Source organism: Alnus glutinosa, chromosome 1 (assembly GCF_958979055.1).
Source record: "Alnus glutinosa chromosome 1, dhAlnGlut1.1, whole genome shotgun sequence".
In the NCBI taxonomy this organism is placed as follows: Eukaryota; Viridiplantae; Streptophyta; class Magnoliopsida; order Fagales; family Betulaceae; genus Alnus; species Alnus glutinosa.
Genome location: NC_084886.1, coordinates 12,566,328 through 12,589,868, shown reverse-complemented (window position 1 = coordinate 12,589,868; position 23,541 = coordinate 12,566,328). Strand labels below are relative to the sequence as shown.

At 36.7% G+C, this 23,541-nt stretch overlaps 1 protein-coding gene and 2 long non-coding RNA genes across 3 annotated transcripts; 2 read left to right on the top strand and 1 right to left on the bottom strand.

The window, feature by feature from the left end:
• Positions 1-9: 9 nt before the first annotated feature.
• On the top strand, positions 10-776 carry LOC133859366 (uncharacterized). The gene is made up of 3 exons (XR_009898743.1): positions 10-57; positions 248-316; positions 650-776. It is a non-coding gene; the product is annotated as an uncharacterized LOC133859366 (long non-coding RNA).
• Positions 777-2,011: 1,235 nt separating this feature from the next.
• Positions 2,012-4,444, bottom strand: LOC133874792 (uncharacterized). The gene is made up of 3 exons (XR_009901385.1): positions 4,360-4,444; positions 3,652-3,787; positions 2,012-2,266 (listed from the first exon to the last, which is right to left on the bottom strand). It is a non-coding gene; the product is annotated as an uncharacterized LOC133874792 (long non-coding RNA).
• Positions 4,445-12,315: 7,871 nt separating this feature from the next.
• On the top strand, positions 12,316-22,220 carry LOC133858688 (MDIS1-interacting receptor like kinase 2-like). Its single transcript, XM_062294161.1, has 3 exons — positions 12,316-12,625; positions 19,198-21,498; positions 21,586-22,220. The coding sequence occupies exons 1-3, from the start codon at positions 12,508-12,510 to the stop codon at positions 21,963-21,965; spliced, it is 2,799 nt and encodes a 932-aa protein (XP_062150145.1). The 5' UTR covers positions 12,316-12,507; the 3' UTR covers positions 21,966-22,220.
• The last annotated feature ends 1,321 nt before the right edge of the window (positions 22,221-23,541 follow it).

The following is a 23,541-nucleotide window of genomic DNA, read 5'->3' as shown; positions in this document are numbered from 1 at the left end:
TGTGTACTCTTTCTTTAAAGATTCTGAGAAGCTTCTCAATGATATCACCAGAGCTCTGTGAGGATCCAAGCTCTCTCTCTCTCTCTCTCTCTCTCTCTCTCTCTCTCTCTCTCTCTCTCTCTCTCACTCATATAATCCTCTTGGATTTCCTTTTTTCTGAGATGGTTTGGTTTTGGATACTTTTGAGTTGAGCATAAAAGTTATTTCTTTGTTCTTGGGGTTTTCCTTTTCCTTTTTCTTTCTACAGAGATCAGCAAAGCGTTCATTTCAAAAAGATTGATGCTCATGTTCACCAGTTCAAGGGTAGCAGCGCCAGGTACACATAAATTTCAGTTATTTTATCCACCACTAGCTTTGTTTTTCCTTTTGTTTTTATGAGAAAAAAAAAATGAAGGATGAAAACGAAAAATAAAACAAAAACAAAAGACAACTCCCTTGTCTGCGTTAGAATCTTTGGTTTCTACCCAAGTAATTATGCTCTTTTAATGTTTCTCCAACTCTGTTTGAACCTCACTTTTACACACTCAAATTCTTAAGAAAATTTGATTTAGTATGTAAATAAAAACAAAAGAGTACTCTATCAGTCATGTAGAACTTTTTTTTTTAATCTTCTTTTACTTGAGAAACAAATGTGTTTTCTGGTTAACAGCGTGGGTGCTCAGAGAGTCAAAAATGCCTGTGTTGCTTTCCGCAACTTCTGTGAGGAACAGAACGCTGAAGGGTGAGTTATTATACTCTTACCTTTTTCTTTTTCTTTATCAGCAATTGAATCTGAAATTTGGAAGACAAAAATATTTTTGTATCAAAGAGGATGTTGGATTGCAAGTGCCTGAGATGTCTGCAACAAGTAAAACAAGAGTACTATCTTGTGAAAAACAAGCTTGAGACCCTATTCAGGGTGAGTAGAATAGAATAGAAACTTGCTTCAAGATTAGTCATTGTCGTTGCAAGATTATTATTTGTTGAATAGCTATTGCTTGTTGTATTTATTGTTTTTCAAAAATGATTGCAGCGTGGCAGCTGGTGGGTCAGTTCCTATGATAGAATCCAGCTTCTAAATTGCAGAGGAGCAAGTCTAATTGGGGAGGGTTTGTTGTAGAGAAGCTTTTATATGAATTTATGTGACCCACTTTTGTCACTTTATGGTTGTCTTTAACTGATGAGCCTTTGCTTGTATGAATGAAAATAGAGCTTTCAATCTAGTGCCAATTCTCACGATGAGACTCGGAGCTCAGTTTTGTGCGTTTCTTTAATTATCTTCTATTCTCATGATGATATGTTAATTGTTGTGGGTGGTGGTGTTATTGTTGTTTGTCTATGTATGACTCACAGTAGTTCTTTAGTTGGCATCCTTCATTGACGGAAACGAAACCTTTAAAGTAGTAGATTAAATTCAAATGGACAGCCAAATACTCATTAAAATTAGATTCCATTTGCAAAGATATGATTCTCTGAGGTCAATTCTTGATATTGGAGGAGTTGTCTTTGTCTGCTACAAAGGGTGGATAGAAATGTGGAAATTAGTGAAATCACCATCCAAGCACTTTTGTCTTTGGTTGAAATCATCATCCTTAGTTGTTTTTTGGTGGAAATAATTCTTGTTTGGTGGCTAAGAAAGAGGAAATGGAAAACTTTCTTGACTACCCAACAAAGACCAATGTCAAATGACGACAAAAACCCGAACATAGCACTGCCATTTGATCATTTTCTTCGATCTCCTCCTTCAGATTTAAAGTTGCTAATGCACTTACATATCTACTACTATAGAAAAGAGATGTTAAATAGCATTTAAATAGACCTGTCAATCATTATATATGGGGGAAATCCAAGTGGCAAAAGTAAGGTTTCATTCAACCACTTCTGCCTAACCACTTCTATTCTGAAACTAATAAGAACATAAAATATCTGACAATGACAATTTTTAACCTAATAATGTTTTCATCCTTCATTCTAACATTAAGTAGCTAACTTTAGAACTGCTATAACTACTAAAATAAATTACAATGCCCAAAATGATTACAACTACTGCTGCCCAAAACATCTTTCTATTAAGACCCAACTCCAACCGAAGTCTCTCATATTGTTCGTTGTGTCTTGTTTCAATTAGTTTCTCAAGTCTGTCAATATTGGCCATTGTCATCTTCTCAATTTTCTTAATATCAGCCCGTCTCCCTTCCTCTATGTCTCTCATATGTTCCTCCAATCTCTTCTCATAAGAAGTCATTCGGTTATCAGCCCACATAAAAAAATCACAATCCCCAGCTTTCTGCGTTAAAACATAATAGTAAATGTCATAAATTACTAAGGAAAACATAAAGCACAAATAATTAATTTTAGGGTTAAATACCCTATTGGTACCTGAGTTTTACGTGATTTTAAATTTAGTACCTCAGTTTTGTTTTGTATCATAGGTGGTACCTGAATTAAGGGTAAAAACCCATTTGGTACTTCTGTTAGATTTTCCGTCCGAATTTTAACGTCTCGCCACGTGTCAACCGCTGAGGTTGACACGTGCCACTACATAAAAAAAATTAAAAATAAAAAATTGAAATCTTTAAAAAATGATAAAAAATAATAAAATTTCAAAAAAGAAAATTAAAAAAAGAAAAAAGAAGAGGGGTGGCTGAGCCACCCCCTTGGCCGGTCTGGCCGGTCTAGGGTGGCCGAACCACCCCCTATGGGGTGGTTCGGCCACCCCACAGTTGAAAAAAAAAAAAAAAAAAAAAAAAAATTTTTTTTTGAAGGGTTTTGGCCCTAGGGGGTGGTTCGGCCACCCCCAGACCGGCCGGACTGTGGGTGGCCGAACCACCCTCTAGGGCCACGGGGGTGGTTCGGCCACCCCCATACAGGCCGGCCTGGGGTGGCCGAACCACCCCCGTGGCCCATGGGGGTGGTTCGGCCACCCCAAGGGCAAACCCTCAATTTCTTTTTGGATGGGTTTTGGCTCTTGGGGGTGGCCGAACCACCCCCTAGGGCCACTGGGGTGGTTCGGCCACCCCAGGCCGGCCTGTATGGGGGTGGCCGAACCACCCCCGTGGCCCTAGAGGGTGGTTCGGCCACCCCCAAGGGCAAACCCTCAATTTTTTTTTTTTTTATGGGTTTTGGCCCTTGGGGGTGGCCGAACCACCCCCTAGGGCCATGGGGGTGGTTCGGCCACCCCCATACCGGCCGGACTGGGGGTGGCCGATCCACCCCCATGGCCCTAGGGGGTGGTTCGGCCACCCCCAAGGGCCAAAACCCATAATATTTTTTTTTTTCTTTTTTTCTACCATGGGGTGGCCGAGCCACCCCAAGGGGGGTGGTTGGGCCACCCCAGACTGGCCAGACCAGCCAAGGGGGTGGCTCAGCCACCCCTCTTCTTTTTTCTTTTTTTAATTTTCTTTTTTAAAATTTTATTATTTTTAATCATTTTTTTAAGATTTCAATTTTTAATTTTTAATTTTTTTTTATTTAGTTCCACGTGTCAACCTCAGCGGTTAACACGTGGGGAGATGTTAAAATTCAGACGGAAAATCTAACAGAGGTACCAAATGGGTTTTTACCCTTAATTCAGGTACCATCTATGATACAAAACAAAACTGAGGTACTAAATTTAAAATCACGTAAAACTCAGGTACCAATATGGTATTTAACCCTTAATTTTAAAATTACCTTATACTTTATACAACCGTACCACTTTCTTCCGGGGTTGTCACTAGTCCATGAGTACCTTAAACGTGCATGCACTCCACAGTAACATAATGGATGGGGTATTGACGCATCACTATTTACTGACATTTTTTCGGGCCTACACAAAAAAAATCAAATAATAATAATAATAATAATCATGCCAATCGGGTAAACTACTCTTGCCCTTTTTTCAATGCCGAGATCCTCATATTTATTTTAAAGCAAACAAACCCACATGTAAAGCATGGACCAAAGAACTTTGCCTATTCAATTTTTTCAAAAACAGAGAATTCATGCCATACCAACCTGGCCAAGCAATAGAGAACAGCAAACAATAGAAAAATAGACAGCCATTCTTCTTATGTAAAACATAAATACAAAGAAGTAATATAAACAGAACAATTATCAAAAGTCTTCATCTTCATGAACAATCTGACAATTGAAATAACTTTGGTCCTTAACTCCTAAAGTTGGGTCATTCACCAATAGGAATACTGACTAATTTTTTTTTTAGGGAAGAATATTCTTTAATAGGTTAAGCATGTCAAGCAATTATCTAATAAATCAACTATCATATTGAATGGCATGTATTAGCAGAGGATCTTGCATGCAAAGGAGGCCTATCTGGAATAATGCCATGGCAATATAAGCACATTACAACATGATTTTGCAAGAGGCTAACAGACATACCTTTGCTAATGTTCTAGATGCAAGGTTTTCCAGCCTAAGCTTGCTCCAATTTTGGTTGTCTTCAAATCCTAGTCCATTCAAAGAGAACCCATAACAAATCTTGTAATGTCAGTAAGTGTAACAGCACAACAAAATAAAACAGAGTAAATCAATACACGAAGACATACTCTGCAATTTCAGACTATTTAAGAAACTGTAATAAAGAGACCCACTTCAGAAAATCGTAATCAGGGACTTGATCATCTTACAATTCAAAAGGTCTAAATAGAGTAAAAACTAAGTACCAGAACATGTGAAAAGTGGCCTAAATCAAATATGAGCACAACTCTTTATAGCATAATTTACTACAAAAATCAAACACCATATACTAACAAAAACCTAGATGCATCCAACTCAGTTCTTTGGGGTTAAAATATCTAAAACATGCAAGTTTAACAGGCCATATCCAAGAACCAAGATTTTTAAATGTATGATGTCCCATGCCGTGTACAAATGGGACACATACCTAACAAGTGCATCAGACCGATAAAGATAATTATAACCAAAGGCAGCTGTTTCAATATGCTAATTTTCTTACCTCTTTATACCACAGGCATGTCATTTCAGTACCATGATGAACATGCTAAGCTAAACAGGCACATCTGTTAAGCATTCTTCAGCAATCCCAAGACTCAACCAGATCTATTTCCAAGTATTGACATGTGAAAACATACCAATGTTCATGCAACATAGCTGGGGAAATCCAGAATTCATAAGTAGGAGCTAAATTACCCCACAAGAAGCCCAAACATCGAATAGGTAAGGGCGACATACATAGCAATGAGTGAATATTCATTTGCATAATTTGCTCACATGTCAAAATGTCCAAAAGTTTGTTAAACTTCATAAACCACATATCCTGATTAGCAAGTCTTACACAGAACAACCGATTCACAAGACCATTCAACTATACAAATCAAAGGGCTAAACTGAGAAAGTAGTACCTCTTTGCCACTACTAGAGCCGTCAGAACCTAGTAGCTGGAGAATAAACGCCCTCTCATACCTTTCAGCTTCATCATCAGATACAGCCTGTATGCCAACGGTAGAACACACAAAAAACCTGATGAAACAATTATTTTATAATCTAAATAAAGAAGCTCACAATGTAGCCAGACCATACTGCAAATCAAGAGCAGGTAACGGCAAAGGATATCTAACAAATTTATTAGAAGTAGAGAGCTAAAAACTACAAGCTCATAAGAAAGATTTAACTCCCTTCTAGGTTCAACACTCCAATGACATCAGCTAATTACGAGTCTGATTTGCTGACATCAGATTGAACTAACGTCTGTCCTAAGTTTTTCTTTTGGTAAGCAAATTAGAGCATATTGAGCAAAATACCAACACCATCCAATAATTTCAGAGAGAGAAACAGAGTTACCGGAGGGACAGGGACGACCGGCACCGGAGCGAGCGGGAGAGAGAGACGGGCTGCGGGCAGCAGTTTCCGACGGAAGGAGCAGGCAGATCCGGCCAGAGAGAGAGAGAGGGGCTGCGGGCGGCGGTCCGGAGCGAGCTGGAGAGAGAGAGCCTGCGGGCGGCGGTTTCCAACGGATGGAGCAGGCAGATCCGGCCAGAGAGAGAGAGAGGGGCTGCGGGCGGCGGTTTCTGACGGACGGAGCAGGCAGATCCGGCCACAGAGAGAGAAGGGCTGGGGGCGGCTGTTTCCGACGGATGGAGCAGGCAGGTCCGGCGGGAGAGAGAAAGGGGCTGCGGGTGGCGGTACGGAGCGAGCGGGAGAGAGAAAGAAGCTGAGGGCGGCGGCCCGGAGCGAGCGGGAGAGAGAGAGGGGCTGGGGGCGGCGGTTTCCGAATGACGGAGGGGTTGGGGACGTCTGTTTCCGACGGACGGAGCAGGCAGATCCGGCGGGAGAGAGAGAGAGGGGCTGCGGGCGGCGGTCCGGAGCGAGCGGGAGAGAGAGAGGGGCTGGGGGCGGCGGTTTCCGACGGACGGAGGGGCTGGGGACAGGGACTGTACGGAGAGAATTCAGAGAGAGAGAGGGGGGGTGCGTTCACGGTTGGGGGGAAATGAAAATTTTCATTTCCCCCCAACCGGTTTTGACTCTTACTGTGATATTAAAAAAAAAAAAAAAAAAGGATGAAAAGCTTACTTTCCACGTAAGCTGTTGTAGAATTGTTGTAACAATTGTGTACGAGTATCATTTCTCTTATCAAAGACAGATTCATAAATGCACTCATTGGTCTTTGGTATGACTTAAAATGCCACCCGTGAAGGAGCATATCAAAAAGTCACACATTGGCAGAATTTCCTGACTTGTAAAGTTTATAAATCATGGTTATCAAGGACGGAGCCATGAAGTATTTTGAGCAGGGGCCAAGATACTTTTGACCAAAAAAAAAAGAAAAGAAATTATACAAAAATAAGTGTTTCATAATACATCAAATTTAAGTCAAAACATCTATCAAAATGGAACCTGTCATTTTTTTGAATCCCGAAAATCATCTATGATTGAATCTATGCTAATTGTTGCAGCAACATCTCTTTCGATGTACACCATTAAAGAATCCGTAAAAAACTCATCTTCAATTTTGTTGCGAAGCCTAGTTTTGACAATATTCATGGCTGAAAATGCTCACTCACAAATCACAATATAACAAATTGACAATGATTTCACTTTCGCACTTTTTTTTTTAATGGTTAAAACTTTCTCAAATTTCAAAATCATTTTAAACATTATTATAATTTATCAACATCACAAATTTCACACAAATGACACAAAATTTATACAAAATTTTAAATTTGTCTTCACTTCTTCTTTAGGCTTCAGTTCTCACGGTTCATATCTATAAAATAAAAATTAAAAAAAAAAAAAAAGTTCTCATGGTTCACCAAATTTGTACAAAATTTGAGTCTTTTCTCCTTATAAGTCAATGAGTCAATAGTCTGTCAGTGTAAATTTTTTATCCTATTTTATATTGTACTCTCTTCTCTTGAGTCTAGACACTTCTTCCAAAAGTTATCTTATTTTTTATTGTATTATCTTCTTTAGTTCTCCAGACTCTTCTTCCAGACAGTGTGAGAGACGGAGAGTCCTCTTCTAAAATCTAATCGTGACGTCCTCTTCACTTCTTCTTCATACTTCAGTTCAAATTTTCAGTTTTCCCCCTAGGCCGTAACCCTGTTCACGTTTTCAGTTTTCTTCTTCAGTTCCTTACCATATGACCGGAAAAAACAAACAAAATATTAAGGTTTGAGAACTTACAAAGTTAAACTTCTTAAGTCCCTCATCTACTTTGATCAAAGGGTTGTTCTATTTGATATTCGTTTTTGGAAGTTTGTCCTTAACGAAGATAGACGCTATAGTCTAATCCTGGGAGGTTGCGTGTCAAGAGATCCGATCACACCGAGTTATACACTCCAGGAGGCACGAATCAACCTTTAAGGACAACGCTCTTGCGTGATTCTATAGTATTGTGAGATCTTTCCTTAATTTAATTTTAATCTCTTGTACAGTATTTATTTTATTATTATTATTATTTCGGATCAATATGGTCTAGTATCAACAATAATTTTTCAATCAATTATTTGTTTAACAATTATTTATTTAATTGTTAATTTTCATATTGATATTATTTTATTTCAATAAAAACTTTGTGCACCATCTAAAATTATTTCCAAAACAGCTTGTAGATGAATATGAGATTGCTCTCTTGGTATCATTCTGAATCATTCATGCTAGCTTGGTGCATATTTATGAGATTCTACTACTTTTTTTCCTTGTCATAGGATCACTGAAAATGAAAAGGTATTGGAAGAAGTGATCACCTAACAAGCTTTATCTCATTCCTTCGTCGAGCTCTATGGTGCCACTGATGGAAAACATTAAAGAGATTGGTATAATAGCAAGTTTAGTTAAATAGGTGCCGTTTGAATTGCTTTGGCTTTTGGAGGGTTGCGCATACTTATTCAAAGATAGCTGAAATTTATATAAGCATACCCTTAGGAATGTTTTTGAAAAACCCACGAACAGTGAACGGATTATAAAGACGGCCATGAACGTTAAATCTCATATTAGTTCATTATTAGGTATTTAGGTGAGACCAAATATTTAAATCTCATATTAGTTCATTATTAGGTATTTAGGTGAGACCAGATATAAATGATTCTAGTGACGGTACTAAAGCACTGCATGGCACTTCGCCATCCAAAATATAGTAGGCACTAGGCAGAATACCACTCAAAACTTTCAATACAGAGAAAAATATCTCTTTCTCTCGGTGCCGTGCCGCCTTTCAACTGTGAGAAACGAAGTGAGAATTTCGCACTTAATTCTCTCTTTCACACACTGCTGATTTTTCTACGTACGTTGAAGATCCGTTCAGATTTTATAAGACTTTTAAGTCTGTTGGTGCTGAAAAATGGAGCAGAAATGAGAAAATTAAGCCAAAACCAGTCCAAGAGAGAATTAGCCCCACACGTTTATTGACTTAATTGAGGATTATTTAAGTGACACATGCTTTGACATTTTCACACCATAAACATTAATTAGCTATTATGTTTTTCTGACCATTACTTATTATTACTTATTAGAAAAGGGAGTAGCGGCAGCCACCCCCTGAGGTCCACCCCCTGAGGTGGCTGGGTGGCCGTGTGGCCAACCCAAGTTCTGGGGAGGCTGTGCGGCCACCCGGCCACCTCAGGGGGTGGCTGCCGCTACTCCCTTTTCTTTCAGTTTTTTTTTTTTTTTTTTTGTTTAAGATGATGATATTTAGGTAATTTTTGAAATTGAGTTAGGACATTTAAGTCTTTGCATGAATTAGACTGACGGAAGGAGACAAAGTATGTAAAAATGATAGTTTGATGTTCTTTTTTGATCGAAGGGATAGTTCGTAGGGTCAAAATGACATAGGCCAATAGTTCATGGAAAAAAAGATAATTACCCATGAAACTTTTCTTCAGAACTCCATAGATTTTCCTACCAATATCTCTTTACTTTAAATATTTTTTATCATGAGATCGAAATTTCGTAATTGTACTATGCTGATTGCTGAGGCATGGACAAATTCTGAACACTTTCTATCCTTAACTCAAGAACTAGAAATCAATTAAGAGATATGGATGCGAACATCGGCCAACAATATTCGGGTCGATCAATGCAAATCCAACAATATTCAATAATCAAATTCGATAGATTTAGTTTAGAAAGTCATTACACTTGACAGCATAATTCAAGTCATAAATATTACACAATTACAATTTTAATGAGTTGTGAGTTTCAACTTTATGTTCAAGTTGTTAGAAGATATGAAGGACTAGAATATATAGAAAGTATAATATACTTTCCATATATTCCATATTTGATTGGTATTGTAATATTTCATATTTATGGTGTGTCGTAATCAAATCATGGGGATCTAATTACCATATTTGATGAGGATTTAATTACCATATTTGTATTCATTTTAAACCCTATAAATAGGGGCTTTTGTATTGTAAAAGATTAAGCAAAAAAATGTAATGAACTAAAGAAGCACAATGTAGTCTATTATAAGCTTTCGCTTTCTCTCTTCCTCTCTCTTCCTTACATAAAATTCTCTTGTCTCTATTCTATTATTCTACTATTTGTCTTTTAAGTTTTCTATCCTGTTATATTTTCTCTCATGGTATCAGAGCCTGAAAATCGACCAACGTCGTTCTTCCCTTCTTGAAGTTCTTAGTGTACTTCTGTCAAACACCTTAGCCTCAAGATCCTCTCTTCTATCCCTTTTTTGTCTTAAATTTTTTTTTTTTTTTTTTTTTTTTCTAATATGGCCCACGCCATTTCAGTTCCTCCACTCAAATTCTGCAGAAAGAGTTCTCTCCACTCCACTGTTCTCCCAAAATATCCTTTCTTTTCTCCAAAAAAAATAAAAATAAAAATAAAAAAGCCTTCAAAATCGACCAACGTCGTCTTCTTTCTCTTTCTGCAGCTTCTCTGCGTCTTTCTGTCAAACACATGATCTTCCCCTCTATTTGTCCAGCCACACATAAAGTGTAACACCTCCTCTGCCCTCTCTTTCATACCCAACAACACAGAGACCGTTTTCTCCACTGTTCTCCCACCCAGCAACTAGCAAAGGCAACCAGTTCCAGCCCACCGCCGCCTCAGTGGTGCCGCAACCAATTCTGGCCATCCTCTCCAACACCACACGACACAGTCCCTCCAGCCTCCTTCCACGCTTCTGCAGCCCACCATCACCGTTCACTAGTGAGCCACCGTTTTCCAGCAATTCTCTCCAACAGCAACCCATCTCGCCTTCGTCGCCGCCACCAACGCCCTCGACAGCGTCAGTCCACCGTCCAGAAGCACCGGTGCCGTTTCCTGGTTCAGCAAGAAAGGAAGTGTGTGCTGCGTAACCTGCGTTTCTAAACAATTTGTGTGATGCAGATGCAAGGTATGGAAAAAAAAAAAAAAAAAAAAAAAAAAAAAAAAAAAAAAAAAAAAAAAAAAAAAAAGAAGAAGAAGAAGAAGAAGAAGAAGAAGAAGAAGAAGAAGAAGAAAAGAAGAAGAAAAAGGATGTAGTTTTGGTAGTGAATGCCCAATGGGTAGTCTCGGGAAGATGAAAAAAAAAAAAAAAAAAAAAAGAAGAAGAAGAAGAAGAAGAAGTAAAAGGATGTAGTTTTGGTAGTGAATGCCCAATGGGTAGTCTCGGGAAGATGAAAAAAAAAAAAAAAAAAGAAAGAAAAGAAAAAAAAAAAGAAAAAAAAAATCAAAATCAAAAGAGGCCAAACTGCCCATATTATTCTTGCCCTTTGTTATCTCATTATTGTAATATCCTTTGTTGGCTCATTATTTTTTGTTATTGACTCAATCTTTCTCTTTCTTTTGACATTTGAGGTATTCTCTAAAACTCATGCTCTCTTCAGCTCATAGTTAGCTCATTTTTTTTTTTTTTTGGCCCAAAGTTGGCCCCATCTTTCTTTTCTTTTCTCTTTCTTTGGCCCATAGTTGGCCCATTCTATTTTGGCATTTGAAAAGTGATATCATGCCTTATTTAGCCTATATTTGGCTCACTTTCTTTTTGGCCCATAGGTGGCCCAATCTTTCTTTTCTTTTCACTTTCTTTGGCCCATAGTTGGCCCATTGATATTTAAGGCGCATCTTCACCGTCGCCGACTTCCTCCATTTATCGTCGTTGACTGTCGTTGATCGTTGTCATCTCCAAAAGAAGAAGAATAAGCATTTATTGCAAACTCAAGATTCCAGAATCTTCCACCTTGAGTTTGAAGGGGGATGTTAGAAGATATGAAGGACTAGAATATATAGAAAGTATAATATACTTTCCATATATTCCATATTTGATTGGTATTGTAATATTTCATATTTATGGTGTGTCGTAATCAAATCATGGGGATCTAATTACCATATTTGATGAGGATTTGATTACCATATTTGTATTCATTTTAAACCCTATAAATAGAAGTTTTTGTATTGTAAAAGATTAAGCAAAAAAATGCAATGAACTAAAGCAGCACAATGTTGTCTATTATAAACTTTCGCTTTCTCTCTTCCTCTCTCTCTTTCTCTCTCTTCCTTATAAAATTCTCTTGTCTCTATTCTATTATTCTACTATTTGTCTTTTAAGTTTTCTATCCTGTTATACTTTCTCTCACAAGTATTATCCAGCTTTATATATTTTTTTTTCAAACTAATACCGAACAGTTCTTCATTAAAAAACAAAAAAGAAAAGAAAACAATGTAGAATGCACTATTAATGATGTTTTCAAAAGGGAATTATTCTGGAAAGCAACATGTCATAAAAGATAAAAACGATATTTATTAAAATTGTGTTATTTTTTAGTTTAGAAAAAGAAAGCATTTAAATAATTAAGACCCTATGCAGACCGACATCAAAGCCTTTTGATCATCACTGATGCTTTAGCAAACCAATTTCACCCCACAGCTGAAGGCATGTCAGTTTTGCTTAAGCAACCACTCTCTAACCTGCTCACTCCATTCAGGGTCTTGTTTTCAATCAAAATAATCATCATCTTCATCTATTTTAGCCATGTTTCCTCTGCACGAGCTTCTTCCTCGGTGGCTCGAAGAAAAGAACAAGCAGAGGCTCTTCGGAGATGGAAAGACAGTCTTGAGAATTCAACTCAAATGCTCCTCCCTTCCACCGCTTCTTCTTCTTCTAATAACCCCTGCAAGTGGGTTGGAATCAAATGCAATGATTCTGGAAGTGTCACGCATATAAACATCACAAGTAGAGGTTTGAGAGGTATGTTAGAAATAATCAACATATTATTTAATCTAACATGCGCAGCGGAAAACGAATAAACAGGATTCAGGCTTACCTCTAGCCATGTTTGCTCAAGCGTCTCCACGATCCATCTGAAGAACAAGAAAGATTATTTGAGGGATCTTCTAACCTATGCCTATTGCTTGATGGCTGTACTGATGGTGTACACAGGCACTCTATTTATAGGCTAGGTTAGGGACCCTCAAAATGGTAAACACCGTATTTGTTTCCTTCCATCAAGGAAACAATATCGTTAATTGATTTTAAAATCAATTAACCGATTCCATATTTACGGTAATCTAAATTAATAGAAATAACCATAATACCGATTCCATATTTACGGTAATCTAAATTAATGGAAATATCCATAATGCCGTATATGTTTATTGAAAAAATAATAAACATAGTAAATACCGTAAATGTGATATAAAGGCCACAACCAAAAAGGAATAATATATTACATTCTCCCACTTGGACTTTATAACACATGACCATATGGTATTAGGTTCTTTAGTTTTGGCCAATCTTTTATGGAATCCTCCAACTCAGTTAAGAAATGTTTCACACGAATCATGGCGGTAAAACCATTATAAAATTAGGTCGTCCCTTCCATGTATCACGATGTAAAACACTCCTTACATGAGTACCTTATGGATAATCAAGCTTTATGAATGAACTTCCTATAAGTCATTCGGGTCCAACTTTATTTATCCTCATGGATAAAATAACAAATGTGCACAAAAAATCTTTATTACAATAACTTTATGTCTATAGACCAAAAAGAGACAAACCAAGCGAAAATGAATTAATGAGTCTCATATATTCCGCATGACTTTATTCTTTCTTTACCGGTAAACTTTAAGTCATGGGATCCGCAATCATTAATTCAGTACTTATATGCTCAATAGACCCTTTATGTCTCTTAATGTTATCTCTCGTACTGAGATACTTGATGTCGATTTACTTCTGCTTTTACTCTTTATTCTTATAAAAGAAGATTATAGTAGAATTACCGCAGAGTATCTTTATGGTCTAACTGTAAAATCGACAAGATTGAGACTTTCAACAAATGTCTCAACCATCATGCCTGTGTACTAAATTCATAGCACGCTAGACTTTTAGCCTTCTTGGTAGACGTAGCAACTATAGTCTGCATACTGCATCTCTAGGATATTTCCTTCAATAAAAAGATATATACCCTAAAATAGACTTTCTACTATCTACACAATCAGCAAAACTCAAATCTGAACAACTAACCACCTTCAAATGGAAAGTGTATCCTTAGGTTAAGTTGTACTTCTTGGTTCCTTGCATATACCGCAAGACTTTATTTGCAGCACTTTATTGACTCAATATACTTATTGTCAGTCATATGGTTATATATAATGCAGACACTATTCATCTGCCCTTATTCCAATACCTTTTGGGATATTAATCTGTATTTAATTAGTCCCTCTTAATTGCTACTGAAGGTGCAAATCCTTCATTCTAAATTTTCCCAAAACTTTTTTCAATGTAGGCCTTCCGAGACAATGTTAATATTCTTTATGTCTCTGTGAATCTCTATGTCAAAAGACATAAGAGGTTTCACCCAAATCCTTCATTTCAAAGTTTTGTGAACTTTATGTAGCAAACCTAAATCACCACTTGCAAATATAGGACTAGAAAGATTACTATACTCCCACTGACCTTAAGGTATATATACTAATCAAGGTTTTCAATTACCTTGTAAAAAGTATATCACCGATGAGAGATCTATCATAGCCCACAAATAGAATTATTTAATTTACAAGCTTTCTGACTGTTATTTATAAAACCTTTTGATTGTTTCATGTAAACCTCGTCTTTAAGATCCCTATTCAGAAAAGTCGTTTTCGCATCCACTTGATGTAGCTCTAGATCAAAAATGAGCTACTAATGCTATGATCATCTTGATGAACTATCCTTAGACACTGGAGAGAATGTTTCACGATAATCAATGCCTTCCTTATGAGTAAAACCATTGGCTACGAGTCTAGCTCGACCCTTCAGCCATGGACTTAACTCTCACTTCATGGCACTGAATCTCAATGAGGAGTTTTCTCCATTCATAGCATGTGAAAACAAATTTGGATCATCTTTATGTCCAACGTCAACATCAGACTCTGGGAGATATACAACATAATCACTAAGAATTGTTAATCTACTTATTCTATAGGATTTTCTTAATTCTACTTCCTCTGCATTTTGCAATGGGAGAATAGATTTTGAACCTATTCTGTATGAGTTGGTTGTTCTAGAAATGATTGTGGCTCAGGATAATCAATCTGATTTTTCCTGAATACAATCAATCATCCTCTATGAGGAGGAGACTTGGCCAACTCTAGTGCTTCCTCAAATTCCAATTTATGTGAATGAGCACTCCCACTAGGTTCTGCATCCTCTAGAAATTTTACAATCAACAACTCTAAGATTATACGAAGGATAATAAAACATTAAAACCCTTTAAAGTTTACTAGATAGCTTATAAAAGATCCGTTGGTTGTCCTTGAATCTAATTTTCTAAGGCGAGGATTATAAATCCTCTCTTTAGCAAGGCAACCCCATATGTGTAAATAATTTAAACTAAGCTTCCATCTATTTCATACTTTAAAAGGTGTCTTATGGACAACCTTAGATGAAATCCTGTTTAACATATACACAACGGTCTTCAAAGCTTTACTCTATAAGGGTGATAGCAGATTAGTATTACTAATCATTTCCTTTTGTGTGTACCTACCTTAATACTCTATGCCTATATTAGATCTTATGATCTTCATATTGTTTCTCTTCTTCTTCCTTATAGGTATTGAAAGCATTCAATACCCCAGCTTTAATATTTAGAAGATAGAGATACATAAACTTTATATGGTCATCACTAAAAGAGATAAAAAATATCTCTGACCATTTAGGCAATGAGTATGGAAAGGTTAATATATTTCAATGTACATGATCTCAAGAATTTTAAAAGGCTCTCTTTGGCACCTCTAATGGTCTTGTTGGTATGCTTTCCCTTATGCAATCCACACAAGTACCAAAGTCAGTAAATCACCGATTTTTATTTTCTGTATGGAGATATATTTCAATCTCCAAAGCCATAACAAGAGCATTTTTAAATTCTTAAAGACTCTACTTTACGTCAACATCAGTATGCAGAAATAAACAAATAATTTTGTTTCAAAAATTGGGATGTATGTCAATTTTAAATAGACTTTAAATAAACCCCAACCAATATTCCACAAAAAATAAGAAAAATTTCAAGTTTAAAATAAAAATTGAAATTTTTAATAAGCCAAACTAGAAAATATATTTCAAAAAGATTATGGAATATAAATCATTTTTGAGGTCAAAATTATAACTGAATTTTAAAATTAACCTATAGATCTCAACAAGCTCAAATTATAAACACGTGTTATTCATTTTAAAAAGACTCTGCAGTGTTGACAACGTGGACCATAATCAATCCACAATATATTTGAATGAGTCACTAAAAGAGATTCACGACATACTAGATATATGAGATTATCTTTATTTTAAGTCATTTCTTATACTTCATGCAATCTTTCTTTATATGCCCTTAATTTTCCTTATTTCATGAGAAATAGGTATCTTGATTGCCATAATACTTTATTGGCACCTTATTCTCATGCTATAAGTGTTGGACATGATTGCATTTATTGGTCTTTCCCTTGACATGAGTAATCATGTGAACACTTTATGGATTCTCTCATATTCTTGAACACACATGGTTAGAAGTTCACTTATTAACCATTTATCCTTATGTGTGTTAAAAGATAAAATTCTACACTTAGAAGAGAGAATTCAAAAAATGAAATAGACCAACAATGACTCAAAAAATCTCAATCTTTAGGGACTTAAGCTAAGCTATAATATCCTTCATTCCCATAATGAGATTATAAACACTTTAGAAACTATAAAAAGTTTGTCTTTAAAGCTTTTTTTTCTATTAGGGTGCTGGCCAAGTTTTGTTTGAACTTACTAAATGTTCATAAACAACCTTTATAAAACTTTGGCTCTAAAACATTCAGGAATAAATCCCTGATGACTTTAGTGACATGAGATTTCATGTACATCTAACTTAAGTGATTAAATCACTCCCACCGTTCATGCTTAATAATCTCACGTGGCGTACTTAATTCCGCGGGAGTAGGTGGTTTGTCCACACGGAGTACCAAAATTTTTAACACCCCAAATGAAAAAGCATATCAATCATTTTTCCAGTCAGAAAAATATTATCATAATGTATTGGAATATAAAACCACCAAAAGGTAGAGTAACAGGAATAGCTGCAATAACCCAAAATTAAAATAAATACTTTAATGCTATGAAGTAACTTTATTTTAAATTAGCCAATGCCAATTTAAATAGTAAATTTCAACCTACCTTTGGGCAAAGGTTGCATCACGCATGAAATTTACTCTTTATTGATAAGACTAATAAATTTAAATATTAATAAATAAAATTCTTCGTACCTTTGGGCAACCGAAAGAAATTTTACTTTTAATACTAAATTTGTTATCTCATTCTAATTAAGTCATAAAAATAAAAACTTCCCTTTGGGGATAGGTAATTAAATTTATGAGTTAATTACAATACGATGTTAATTTTTCTATATGAAGTTCATGTGTACGATTCTTATGCAATTATTACAAAATTAGGATGCTTTGGCTCTCCCAAAATCATAATAATCACGCTGTAATTCATGAATATCTAATAAATCTTTATGAGGTTCATGCGTGTGATCCTGATGTAATTATCATACAAAAAATGGGATGCTTTGGCTCTCCCATAATTATTATGATAATTACGTGTGTGTAATCTTGATGCAATTGTCATTCAAAATTGGGATGCTGTGGCTCTCCCAAAATTATCATGATAATTGCTACTTCATTAACATCTAACAACTTTATAGATGCCCCCTCTTAGGAATATAACAAACCAATACTTAAATGGGGTAAACAGCATTTTCCAAGGTGCAAGCAGATGAGCTCCCAGGAAAGTGAGGGGGGTCACACCGGACACACTTAAATCCCAAGACTTTCCTTGCCAGAACTTTCCCCGACATTGCATTCTTAGATATTACTGTAAACACACCAGTATATATGGTATTGTTAATTATTCTTAGGTCTAGGCATCAAACAATTTATATTTAAACAATATAAATTTAAAATTAAAAATATATTCCTCAATTCATGTATTAAATAAACAATAATTTTAATACACAGTACTGTAAATAATAAAGGGAATAAAACCTTAATGTGAAAGCATAAAACTAGGCTTAGCTCAATGGTTTGAAGCATGTCACTTTATGGACAAGAAGGTCCCAAGTTCAAACCCCATATGAGTCAAATCTTTTATTTTTTTTATTTAAATGCTACTGTAATGGGCTAGTATATTGGGTTGGGCTTATGGGTCACAAGACTCCAAATGGGCTACTGTATTTGGCAATTAGGTCAACCCACTTAATCGGGTCAGGCCTCTGGGTCTATGTATAGTGCTGGCCTAAACTAGGTCAGCCCACTTAAATGGCCCAAAACTGCATGGGTTTTAAAAAACCCTACCCGAAAATATATCAAACCCAAAAACTTTAATGGGTCGAAACCCTACCCAGTCACCAACCAACCCGACCCGTAATGTTCCAGATGGGTTGAAAACCCTAAAAATGGAACCCTAGCCGCCACCCCTTTATGAAAATACCCATATCAAGATTACAACAACTCACAATTAGGCAGTATATCACAATACACAGAATAGTGATAAAACAAAAAGTAGTTATATCAAATTTATGGGTTTTCACAAACAGTACGTGAACAACAAATATTCACAAAATAATCGCTAATACATTTCTATCATGTCACAAAAGACGAAATATTGCTCAAACAATATTGACAAACAGAAGTGAACAATACCAAATAGAATATACTTGATTCAATATTGATAACAAATAAAAAATACTTGATTCAATATTGATAACACATAGTAAAATTATATGCTAAGCAAAATAGCATAGAGGCTGGCTCTGATACCACATGTTAGAAATAATCAACATATTATTTAATCTAACATGCGCAGCGGAAAACGAATAAACAGGATTCAGGCTTACCTCTAGCCATGTTTGCTCAAGCGTCTCCACGATCCATCTGAAGAACAAGAAAGATTATTTGAGGGATCTTCTAACCTATGCCTATTGCTTGATGGCTGTACTGATGGTGTACACAGGCACTCTATTTATAGGCTAGGTTAGGGACCCTCAAAATGGTAAACACCGTATTTGTTTCCTTCCATCAAGGAAACAATATCGTTAATTGATTTTAAAATCAATTAACCGATTCCATATTTACGGTAATCTAAATTAATAGAAATAACCATAATACCGATTCCATATTTACGGTAATCTAAATTAATGGAAATATCCATAATGCCGTATATGTTTATTGAAAAAATAATAAACATAGTAAATACCGTAAATGTGATATAAAGGCCACAACCAAAAAGGAATAATATATTACAAGGTACGCTTCAATATCTCAACTTCTTATCATTCCCCGACCTTGTCAGCCTCGAGCTTTCTAACAACTCTTTTTATGGAACCATTCCACCCCATATCAGTAATCTTTCCAAACTCAATCACCTAGACTTGAGTCTTAATCGTCTCTCTGGAAATATTCCATCGGAGATTTGTCTGCTGACGAGTCTTCAATACCTTTATATGGATAAGAATGAGATAAATGGGTCTATACCTCAGGAAATGGGAAATCTTATTTCTCTAATGAAGCTAAATTTGGGAAAAAACAATATCGTAGGTTCAATCCCTACTTCTATAGGAAACTTGACAAAGCTCCTAGTTATGAATCTGTCTTATAATAGTCTATCTGACCGCATACCTCCGGAAGTAGGCAATTTGACCAAGCTCACACAGTTGGATCTGTCCTTCAATCAATTTTCTGGTCACATCCCTCCAGTACTAGGAGATTTGAACAACCTTACAGAGTTGCTCCTGCATGTGAATCAATTTTCTGGCCACATCCCTCGAGAAATAGGAAAACTCACATCCCTCACTATCTTAGCTTTGTTTACGAACAAACTCAGTGGCTCCATTCCTACAGAAATGTATAATCTTACATCTTTGGTAGCTTTTTTGGTGGCTGAGAACTTGTTGTCTGGCTATATACCACAAAATATATGCGCCAATGGGGCACTTAAACACTTGGCTGCACATGCAAACAACTTCTCCGGTCCTATTCCAAAGAGTTTAGGAAACTGTACCAGATTAGTCAGAGTTCAGCTGCATAGAAATCAGCTTGAAGGGAACATATCCAAAGATTTCGGCATATATCCAAGACTGAATTACATCAATCTGAGTTATAACAAGCTCTATGGTGAACTTTCGAACAACTGGGGGCAATGCAAAAGCCTAACAAGCTTGAAGATCTCAAACAATAGAATTTCAGGTACAATACCACATGATCTTGGTAAAGCAAATAAACTACAGTTGCTTGACCTATCCGGAAATCACCTAGTAGGAAAGATTCCAAAGGAATTGGGGGCGTTGACTTTATTATTCCTTCTTAAACTGAATAATAATAAACTTTCAGGCAATATTCCCACGGAAGTTGGAAAGCTCTCCAGTCTTGGTCAACTTAACTTAGCAGCAAACAACCTAAGTGGATCAATTCCCATACAATTGGCACAGTGCTCAAGACTCTCAGATTTGAATTTGAGCATGAACATGTTTTGGGGAAGTATCACCCCACAGATTGCCAACATACGCAATCTCCAATATCTTGATCTTAGCCACAATTTGCTCACAGGAAAGCTTCCATGGGAGCTTGGATATTTACACTACTTGGAATTGTTAAACCTGTCCCACAACTTTCTGTCCACCTCGATCCCATCCACTTTTAGTGAAATGTTAAGCTTGACATCCGTGGACATATCATACAATAAATTGGAGGGTCCTCTTCCTAACAACAAAGCTTTCAGCAGGGCACAAATAGCAGCATTAGAACATAACAGAGATTTGTGTGGCAACATCACTGGTTTGAAGGCTTGCCCTTCTTTGTTGAGCAAAAGACCTGGTGAAAAGATAAGCCTTCGAGCCATGATTTTGATCACAGTCTCTCTTTTGGGCACTCTATTTCTTTTATATATCATTGCTGGAATATACTGTGTTCGTTTCAAAAAAGTGAGAAAGACAGATGAGCCCAGGGATGCAGAAAATGAAAATCTGTTTGTGACATGGAGCTATGATGGAAAAATAGCACATCAAAGCATTGTTGAAGCGACAGAGGCATTCAACTCAAACTACATCATTGGAGAGGGAGGATGTGGAAGAGTTTATAGAGCTGAGCTGCCAACCGGTCAAGTTGTTGCTGTGAAGAAACTTCACCAATCAGAGGATGGCATAGTGGCTAATCTAAAAGCCTTTAGCAGTGAGATTACTGCTTTAACAGAAGTAAGACACCGGAATATTGTAAAGCTTTTCGGCTTTTGTTCACATGCAAGATACTCATATTTGGTGTATGAGTTCTTGGAAGGGGGAAGCTTGAGAAAGAAATTAAGCAGTGAGGTTAAGGCAATGGAATTGGACTGGATTAACAGGGTGAACATTGTAAGAGGTGTTGCCAAAGCTTTAACCTACATGCACCACGACTGCTCACCTCCTATTATTCATCGAGACATATCAAGCAATAACATACTGCTGGATTTCGAATTTGAAGCTCACATTTCTGACTTCGGCACAGCAAGGATTTTAAAGCCTAACTCATCCAATTTCACATCATATGCAGGCACCCTCGGGTATTCGGCTCCAGGTAAGCTTTCATATATATATGGCAATGGCTAATGAGTCCTCCTCGCTACCCACTCACCCATACAATGTGCTAATATCTTCTTTGCAGAGCTTGCTTACACAACGGAAGTGAATGAGAAGTGCGATGTTTACAGCTTTGGGATGGTAGCATTGGAAGTGATAATGGGAAGGCATCCAGGCAGCTTCATCTCCTCCGTATCATCGTCATCATCATCAACAGTTTCCCATCATATAACACTGAATCAACTGTTGGACCAACGCCTCTCACCTCCTAGGGGTCGAGTAACCGAAGAAGTGCTCTCCATTGCTAAGATAGCATTTGCTTGCCTAAATGCCTGTCAGCAGTCCAGGCCGACAATGGAACAAGTCTCTCACAAGCTATCAACGGGTAGGCCTCCTCTGTCATCAGAGCCACTAGACGTCATTACATTAGGGCAACTGTTCGATATCACAACTTTAACTCTCTGAACGATAGTATCTTTCACGTACCATGTTGTTCGTGCTTGTGCATTTTATTCTACCAGTTATTAACAACCTAGCTAGTATTGCTTCTTTTTATGGTCTTGTTTTGGAATATATTCCTGCGGTGCCAGTCTCTTCCAAGCCTTCACCGCAGCTCAATCTGAATATATACGTATTCACTTTGGAGTTCACATAGGTCTTCAATAGATAGCTAGAGTGTTAGATCATGTGTATTGTAGTATTATATTATGTCCCACACGGATTACATATATGTTTGTATTTTATTATTGACCTGTATATATAAGCCCCTTCTGTACAATATTAAGGTCCGTTTGGGTTTGCGATTTCAAAAAGTGCGATTTAAAATCACGATTTTAAAATGTGCGATTTGGAAAAAGTGATTTTTAAAAACGCAGTTAAGCGTTTGGCAAAATCGCAGTTTAGCATTTAAAATCGCAAATTAACCTTTAAAATTCTACGTTTTCAAAAAAGCATCATCTTACCTGCGATTTGAAAACGCAGAAAATCTGCGTTTTCAAATCGCAATTTTTAAAAATGCAGTTTCCAAACGATTTATGTTCTGCGATTTGGTTTAAAATCGCACTTATTGTCTATGAAATCGCAATCCCAAACGCACCCTAAGTGTGATTCAATATACAATTTTAACACGGTATGATCTGAGCCACTCTTCTATGGCCCTCAACAAACGTTTTTGACATTTTCTGGCAACAATCTCACTGTTCCGATTGCCCAAACACCGCCATGCATGCGTCTCCGCCTGCAGTGCCAATCTCTTCCAGGCGTTCACCGCAGCTCAATCTGAAAAAATAATCTCATAATTAATCAATCTTGTGAGGTACAGATCTGTTAATACGTGAAATATCAGCCACGCACCGACGGCCGTTACACGAACCTCCAATATATGTTGCATTGTCAAACAAATGGAAAATGCAGAGGATTAAGCCAGCAGTTCATCACTCTTAATATATCTTTCCAACAAAAAAAGGATAAAAGAGGTAACCACCATCCTATATATGGTGAGGGTTGGGTGGATAAAATTAAACAAACATTAAACAACAAATTAAAAACAATCATAAAATTCTTTGCTTAAACGCACTACAAAGATCATTATTATTTCTTAAATACGACTCTATCTCAACATAAATTCTAATCTCCTACTAACTCTATCCATAATACACTAGTACCGTGTGTGCAATAAAATGGTTATAAATTTCTAAAAGGTGGGCAGTGCATAACACCAGAGGGTGTGGCCCATAGTGGATTTATCCTCCGCCAAAGCCCTAAGCGACTACCATAAATTAAAGACGTGTTGAGGGCAATCTTGTTGAAAGCTAAGGGGTTGATTTTGCAAGCATAACCTTGACTCTGAGGGTTAATCAAAGCGATCGATCATATGGCATGATGTGTATGTATGTTTAAGGAAAAGAAAAAAAGAAAAAAGAAAAAAAAAAGGAATAGGAAAGAAAGTAACTGCACAAGCTAGAGCCTCTCAGTATTTTACGAAAGTCGGGTTGATTTACGAAAGAAGTTTGCGAAATTATAAGATATTTATAAAGAAATG